Source organism: Lupinus angustifolius, chromosome LG01 (assembly GCF_001865875.1).
Source record: "Lupinus angustifolius cultivar Tanjil chromosome LG01, LupAngTanjil_v1.0, whole genome shotgun sequence".
Taxonomy (NCBI): Eukaryota; Viridiplantae; Streptophyta; class Magnoliopsida; order Fabales; family Fabaceae; genus Lupinus; species Lupinus angustifolius.
In genome coordinates this window covers 8,678,969-8,687,528 of record NC_032009.1, presented here as the reverse complement: position 1 = coordinate 8,687,528, position 8,560 = coordinate 8,678,969, and the positions used below count along the sequence as shown (strand labels likewise).

The window sequence follows — 8,560 nt, the reverse complement described above, 5'->3', positions numbered from 1 at the left end:
AAGTAATTGAGAGGATTTTGACTTCCTCTCAATATGTGTCGTTAATATTTATGAATATGTAATGTAAATTTTTTATACTTTTATTATATCATTTATTTACCGTCTCTAACTACTATTATGACTATGATGTAACATATGAATGAATGGTGAATTCTGTTGTAAACTCTTTTTTCTCAATTAAAAAAAGATTATTATGATAGAACTAAATATAAATAATTAATATGAGACAGCAATCACAGGCATAACACAGCACAACATACATGGCTTTTAAAAACGTAGGTTTCGGAGGATCTTATAAATTGAGGTTATTGTTTCTGGACTCATACGTAACGGATAAACCGTTGCCCCTTGAGACTCTCCATTTTCATCTTCTCCTATTACCTTCATTCTCTTCATCATCATAATAACTAAGAACAAAATCAACAACTTTTTCTTAAGTTTCATGCAAATCAAACATAAACATCATCAACCCTCTTTCATAATCTCATCAACCATGGTTTTTTAGCTACATACATTTTTTTATAAGGTGCCAAGAAGGTATACATTTACATTTACACACATATATATATATGTATGTATATATAATATGTTACCCTTTTATTTATATATGTAACATGATTTATGTTATGTTATGCAATTCATATTTGTGACTTTGTTGGTTTTGTTATGCATGTTGTTGAATGGATGGCTTAAAAGTCAAGGAATATTGATTGAATTGGACATCTTGGCCCTGCAGTTTTTAATCACTTTTATGCTTGTGAATTGTTGTGATACATATACCTATGGGGATATCCAAAGACAATGTAACTGGGCTTATTCTGGCTTTATCTTCAAGTATTTTCATTGGTTCTAGCTTTATAATTAAGAAAATGGGGCTTAAGAAAGCTGGCAATACAGGAAAAAGTGCAGGTTCATCACTTTTAATTTTCCTCTTTTTTTCTATTTTTTTTGTTATGGTCTGCTTTAATTTCATATGGGTTATTGAAAAGTTTTGGAATTGAATTTGTAATTTGTTTAATCATTTTATTTGTTTTGATTTGATTTCTTATCAGCCTCTGGAGGGCATGCTTACCTTTATGAACCCTGGTGGTGGATTGGAATGATCTCAAGTAAGTGGTTTTGGTTTTTACAATTTTTTGTTGGTTCCCTTCACTGAATTTTAATATATTATGTCAAATTTCTGCATACAATCCCTTTTGATAAGGTCAAGTTTATAAGTTGCCTATCATATAATATTCCCTGGGACAAATTTTGTTGCATCTGGACCTAATTCATCTTTAAGCAAGTGGTTAATTTGTCTATGTTTAGACCTCATATTCCCTTTAGTTCTTGTTATTGAAATTCTTTTATCTGTGGGTGTTGAATTAATTCATAAGGCTACGTACATCTATCCTCCCAAGAGCCCACTAAGTGGGAGTCTCATGCACTCTACCACCTTTTTTGTATAGTTGGAGACATAGTCACCTAATAAGTGGTTCTCTCTAGTACGAATACGGCGGATACATACGCTGTACGCTACCGTGTCAAATACTAGTACGTTCGGGTATACTCAGCAGGGTTTCTATAGCATTTCTAGTGTCACTTCTTCTAGGTTTGAATCAACTTTGACTTCACCATAGGAGAAACACCCTAGTATAAAACTATTTGTTGTAACTCTTCATGCAGGTAGAGTGCATATCACTAATTACTCTTTTTTCTTTGTTCTTTCTTTAACTTAAACTATATGTGAAAATATGGTTCGTTAATTATAGAGAACCAATTCGCAAAGGAACCACAAGTTGGTATGCAAGAATCAATTTGTAGTTCTCTACCAAAATAAAAGAATTGTGATTTGATGGTTGGAGAATATCTGATACTTCCCTTCTGTATTTTGTGTTTGTTTTTAATATGAAAAAGTGCTACTTACATATCACTTCCACACACATATCTCTCACATAGGTCTATGTGGAAGAATCAGAGTGAAGGTACACACAAAAAAGATGAGCCTAGTTATAATCAGTTAGTGAAAACTGTATAAAGTGTGGCATGGTAGCATTATTGTTTTAATGTTGCCCCTTTTGTCAAAGAAATGGGATTTTAATCAGTTCAAACTAAAGCAATGATGTGTTAAACTTCTTCACTTTACTCTCAAATGCAAGGGTAAAGGGGAAAAGTGTAATTGTCAAAGTTTCAATGTCACAAAAGAATCAGAAACTTTTTTGAAGTGATAATCATTATCAGAATACATTGGCAAGGGTTCATCCTGTTCTATTTATATAGGCATTTCTTAGAGCCTATTTTTCATTATAATTCTTAGGATTCTTTTACTTTTAACTTCTTTGTTTCTATTCTCAATTACCCTTGGAAAATTTCATCAACTAATTCAGTAAATGCTTAAATCTTTGTAGTGATTGTTGGCGAAATAGCCAATTTTGCAGCTTATGCATTTGCTCCAGCAATACTTGTAACTCCTTTAGGAGCTTTAAGCATCATTTTCAGGTAAGAAAAATGTCATTCTTCACAACACAAATTCTTAGGACGCTTCTGTATTTCCATCGACTTTTAATCTGGATACCCGCATACACGAAACAGTTTCAAACTCACATCATGATGCAGTGCAGTGCTAGCTCACTTTATACTGGAAGAGAAATTACACATATTTGGTATGCTTGGATGTGCTCTCTGTATGGTTGGATCAACAACTATTGTTCTGCACGCGCCACATGAAAGAGTTATTCATTCGGTTAAGGAAGTGTGGCAGCTTGCTACAGAAATAGGTATTTCTAAACCTTGATTGCTTAGGTTTCAACATTCTGGTCTTAATGAGTTCAAGGTATTCATTTATAGTTAATTTAGCTAACACTTAAACTTTTCCGTTCATCATCAGGGTTTATTCTTTACATTGTTGCGGTCACGATTCTAGTTATTGTCCTCATTTTCTATTTTGTCCCGCGCTATGGGCAGACCCATCTGTTTATATATGTTGCAATATGTTCTCTCACGGGCTCGATTACGGTACTAGTTATATCCATAATGCTCATATACGTCAAGGTTGATCATAAACCTGCTAATGTGCAATGTTATTAATGCTGATTCTTGTGGTTGCATAGGTTATGAGTGTTAAAGCGGTGGGAATAGCTTTGAAGCTTACATTCGAAGGCTCGAATCAATTCAAATACTTCCAGACATGGTTCTTTACAATTGTTGTGATAGGATGTTGTCTTTTGCAGATTAACTACTTGAACAAGGTATGCTTTGGCATTATATATATTTGTGCATGTACTATTGCAGTGTCTTTTATAGTATAAATTAAATGATTATGCCATAGCATGTAAAGGTTTTGGTCACAGTAACTAGTAATGGTTAAAAAATTTAACTATGATTTCCACCTTTTGGGGCTTCTATCATTTTGTAATTGATCATGTTTGCATCACATAATCTAGCATGTGACATTTGGAAAAGTTATAAACAAAAGGTTTGTATTGCCTTTCTCAACTGGCATTGAACTGTTTCACACCCTTCCGGTTTCAGTTAAGGGTGAATAAAGGTTAACATGCACTTTTCTCGGAATGGCATGACATTTTTTTATTCTACTGATTTCTAGAGGAAGAGGGTAATCCTCGGCGTGATGGTCAGATTGTTTGTCTTGTGACCTGGAGGTCATTGATTTAAATGGGCATCAATTCAAATTCTTGAAACAGCCTCTCCGTTTGTGAGAATAAAATTGTGTACATTTACCCTCCTCAAACCCTATTTGGTGGGAGCCTCATGATTGAACCACCATTTTCTGCTAATTTCTAGAGGACTTGCAATTTAACTTCATTTCTGCACTTGTTAGAATCCTGAAATTAACCAACAAACCAATAGTGCTAGAATCCTGAAAATAATTAATAAGAGTGGTTTGTTAGTAGTTCAAGATTATTTACCATACTAATCATGTTGTAGTGCTATTTATTTAATTTGGAAACATGTTTCCAGGCTTTGGACACCTTTAACACTGCAGTAGTATCACCAGTTTACTATGTCATGTTTACGACACTGACCATCTTTGCCAGCATGATCATGTTCAAGGTGACTAATTATTTATCTTCTGTGGTTCTATATATATCATCTTTAACATTTCTTGCTTTTGTCTTTGTTTTAAATTGTGGTCTCGATTGTGGTTGTGGTTACCGTAATTGCGGTCATTATAGCTGCTTCGATGTGGATTGTGGCCATTGTGGTGTGAATTATTTTGTGAATAAAATAATATTTTTGAAATCGATGCGGTCTGATGCAGCCTGATGCGGTTGCATTGTGACCCAATGTGTCCCAAATGCGGTCCGATACGGTTGTGTTGCAGTCCAATATAGCTACATCAGTCATTCAGTGTCACATCGCAATTACAGTATGATATGTTTGTTGTGGTCACTACAACTATAATATTGCAGCCGCATCATATGATGTGGTCTGCAATTTTAATTAGTGATGATACTACTACATTATATATATATATATATATGGTGTTTATGGAAATAAAATGCCTCCTCCCCACAATTGCATGGCAAAGTAAAACTGAATAAGACACATGGTAAGTGTAAACATTATTACCTATAGTATTTTTCTCAACAAAGCGTTGGTATAGCGGTGTAAGGCCTTACTAGATCCCAAAAAGACTAAAAGTTCAAGGGTTTGAATCCTGGGAGCAATACTTGTTGAGAGGGGTAGCCACACATACTCCCGAAAGGGATTAGTTCCTTACCTATAAAGTGGGGATACCCTTGTTACTACCAAAAAATCGTTAGAATTTTTTAATTGTATGATGTCAGATTCTAGAGTTACTTATGTATATAGGTTCTTGTTTTTCCCCTTATAAGTTCTCTAAGAAAGTATTTAAGAGAGCTTTACTAGAATGGAAAACTGACTATAATAACTTTAATGTTACAATATATAGTACTGCACAAAAGGAGGTAAGTAATGTTACAACAGAATTATAAAATTTAAATTACATAGGATAAAGATAAGGTCACCACTATATAACAGATTACAAACAGAAAACCAAAGATTGACTTGATCAACTTGAATGGATGATGCTCATCTATTAAGTAAGATCTACTCCAATTTATCTTTGAATAACTACCCATCTATTAAGTATGATCTACTTAACACAAAGAATAAGACATACTTAATAAAGCTGCACAAGTATGAATAAAGTTGAAGGAAAATAGAACTTTCTTGTCATTATTTGCATATGGTTTCTTGATGATTTTTTTTTGCTTTTTCCAACTAGAGCAATCACATTTCTAGACTTTCGATTGATTAAGGTTCCACGTTATTGTTTAAGAGAAAGTACATTGTTTGATATATAACATGCATCATACACGTTCTTTTTAGAAGAGAAATTTAATTTGCAGCTCAAAGATCAAGGAAAAAATAAAGTTCTTCAAGAAGACAGCAGAAGAAAATATGTATATAATAGTAAACAATTCTTTTGAGGTAAAACATATTCAGTAATTATGACGGCAGAGGTTAGTGATTGTCCAAAGCTTTGCTTGCGAGTTGGGTTTTAGAGAAGAAAGAAGGAAAACAGGAGATGAAATATGCTGGTGACATGGTCCTGAAGCCTTCCCTTTCAGAGTCATGAATTACACTGTTGACATGGTTCTGAAGCCTTCCCTTTCATTCCCCTTCAAAACTCAACTTACAAACAAACCCCAAGAGATGTTTCAGTATTTATTATTACTGTAATGATCTCAATCTTTGAGGGAGGATTCTTAAATTAGAGAAGCAATTGCACTACATTTTAGAAGACTGATCATAGTAACTAAGATATGCAGTACATGGTTCAGATGGTTATGTAATTTGTCATTTTTTATTTGGAATTTTATGAGACATTCTTTATAACGCATTCAGTATGTGGTACATAATATGTAGGGTAAATGAGAGAATTATGTAACTATTTGCAAGAACAAAACCGGGAAATAAGATAGTTAGAATAATCATCTGAGTTGCTATATTGCCTTGTTGATCTCATCTGCATTAATCAGTCATAATCTGATATTATTGTTTGTTTATTTTCTGCAGGACTGGGTCTCACAAAATGCATCACAAATTGCTACTGAACTATGTGGCTTTGTCACAATTTTATCTGGGACCTTTCTCCTTCACAAAACTAAGGATATGGGAAATAGGCCTGAAGAAACAACTCCTGTTTTTAGAACTCCAGAACATTCTACTAATGACTTGCAAACTCGATAGTCATGCATTTTTTTAATCATGGAGGAACATCAATGGTCTTTCAACTATGTTCTAAAGCTAAAAAACTTTGAAAATCTGTTATGCTATGTTCTTTCAAATAGAGAAAAGCTAGTAAAAGAGAGGGTATTATTGTTTGGTTCTGTAATGTTGAAAAAGTTAAAGGCCAAAACATATGATGTTAATGTGAAAGATTGCATGAAGCATTTCTGACAATTTTTGAGACATACAACAATGTAGTTTCATGTATTCTTTGTCTTTTGATTTTCCCCTGCAAGATTTTATGAACTGATGGTTTTTGTGTAATAGCTAAAAGCCCGAATGTAAATCTTCATCACTATGAGATTATGATCCTTGAACTTATTTATAGTTTTTATTCAAGTCTCAACATACTTTAATACACTTAACACAATTCTCTCATTTTGGAAAAGTGGTTCTTTTGCAAACCGGTTCCCTTTAAAGAACGAACCGGATTTTTACCTACAACTTAAATAAAATAAAAGAAGAATAATTGGTAATGTATACCCACTTATATGAATGAGTTACAACAAACAAATTTTTTTTATCCTCGGGTATTTCTTTTAAAGTTAAATAAAAGTTGATTCAAACCTATAAGAAGTAGCACTAGAAACGAATGTGTAGATAATAACCCTACTAAATAAACCCTAGGGTAATAATATTTGACATGCTAACATACCCCATACTTCTTACTCTCGCCCATACAAAGAGAACCACATATGACTTTGGTTTAGTACAATCCTTATACATAAGTAAAGGCAAAGCAAGGTTAGAATATTCATTTGGCTGAGTGTACATGTAGTAAGATCAACAAAGGAGAATCACTTAAGTTTCCTTTTTTCCTATTTATTATATTTCTTATTGGTTCATATCGATTGGTACAATTGGTAAACCAGTCCCAATTCTGGTACGGTACAATAATTATATCCGTCATGTAATTATACTGGTCAAAACCAATCATACCAGCTAGTTTTCAATTGAACCGTACCGATCATACCAGCCGATTTTTATTTAAAGTTAATTTTTTAATGAAAATAAAAAAAAAAGATTGATTTTTCAACATTAATGTTAATATATTATATATGTATATCTATCTTCACCAGTATGCAGTTTAATTAGTAAACCACTTATTAAACCGCTATATCACTATATTAGTACCTTCCTTAGTTTGATAATCGATACAATATTAATAACATTGCTCTTTAGTGTTAGATGAATTCAACTTTGCCTAAATTTGGCTCCCTATGTAGACAATGTCATGGAGAGTGCAGAGCAATATTTGTGACTAGTTTATCTAAATATTTTATTATTTTTTCTTTGTCTTTCACTCATATACTAAATATAGCTAGTAAAGGTGAATGTTAGGTTAGATAATAAACAACCAATATAGAATTTTATTATCTTTATAATATATCTTCGACGGAGTACCTCACATACATGATAAAAAATAGAGTAAATTACACTAATATCCCCTGAGTTTTAGTGAAATTACATAAACCACTCCTCACTTTTCTAAACTTACACAAACCTCCCCTAGTTTTGTACTTTCATTACACTGACCACCCCTGTATAAGAAATAAGTGTAATCTTTTAAACAATGTAGACAAGTCTAAATAATATACAAATCAATGTATCTTTATTATTTTTGGTTCGTTACACTACATTATAAGAGTGATTTAAACAATATTTCTTTATAATTATTGATGCATTTTGTAACAAAAAAATAATAAAGATACATTAATTTGTATATTATTTAGACTTGTCTACACAATATATCATGTTTTGTTTAACTTAATTGCATTTATCACATTTTTTGTTTAAAAAATTACACTTATTTATTATACAGGGGTGGTCAGTGTAATGAAAGTACAAAACTAGGGGAGTTTTGTGTAAGCTTAGAAAAGTGAGGGGTAGTTTGTGTAATTTCACTAAAACTCAGGGTTAGAGGAGGTTTGTGTAAGTTTAGAAACGTGATGGGTGGTTTGTGTAATTTCACTAAAACTCAGGGGGTGTCAGTGTAATTTACTCTAAAAAATATACTATAACAGAGTATCTTTAATGAAGGTTTAAGACAAAAGTTAGGGCAATAAAAAATACACTATAACAAAATGAACCATTCATGTGAACCTGGGAAAACTTATCGCCTTGATCTAAGGTATTTATCTATTATAAAATCATGTTACAACTCAATTGAATCCTTTTAGTATTTGAATATTATGTTAGAAAACGACTGAAATAAGATAAAGAAGAAATGTGAAAGGCAAACATTGGAAACACAACTTTTAGTCTTATATCCTTATCTTGGAAATCATTAGTTAGACCATGGTGT

General features: G+C 32.4%; 1 protein-coding gene across 1 annotated transcript; it reads left to right on the top strand.

Moving 5' to 3' along the window:
- Positions 253-6,586, top strand: LOC109349159 (probable magnesium transporter NIPA1). Its single transcript, XM_019589868.1, has 9 exons — positions 253-537; positions 697-909; positions 1,053-1,109; positions 2,388-2,478; positions 2,596-2,756; positions 2,867-2,994; positions 3,090-3,227; positions 3,958-4,050; positions 6,043-6,586. The coding sequence occupies exons 2-9, from the start codon at positions 783-785 to the stop codon at positions 6,214-6,216; spliced, it is 969 nt and encodes a 322-aa protein (XP_019445413.1). The 5' UTR covers positions 253-537; positions 697-782; the 3' UTR covers positions 6,217-6,586.

Bases quoted from the DNA above. Each gene is read 5' to 3' on its own strand.
- LOC109349159 (XM_019589868.1), top strand. From the start codon at position 783: ATGGGGATATCCAAAGACAATGTAACTGGGCTTATTCTGGCTTTATCT. The intron at 2,757-2,866 runs GTATTTCTAAAC...GTTCATCATCAG, and splicing joins GCAGCTTGCTACAGAAATAG to GGTTTATTCTTTACATTGTT. The intron at 3,228-3,957 runs GTATGCTTTGGC...ACATGTTTCCAG, and splicing joins AGATTAACTACTTGAACAAG to GCTTTGGACACCTTTAACAC.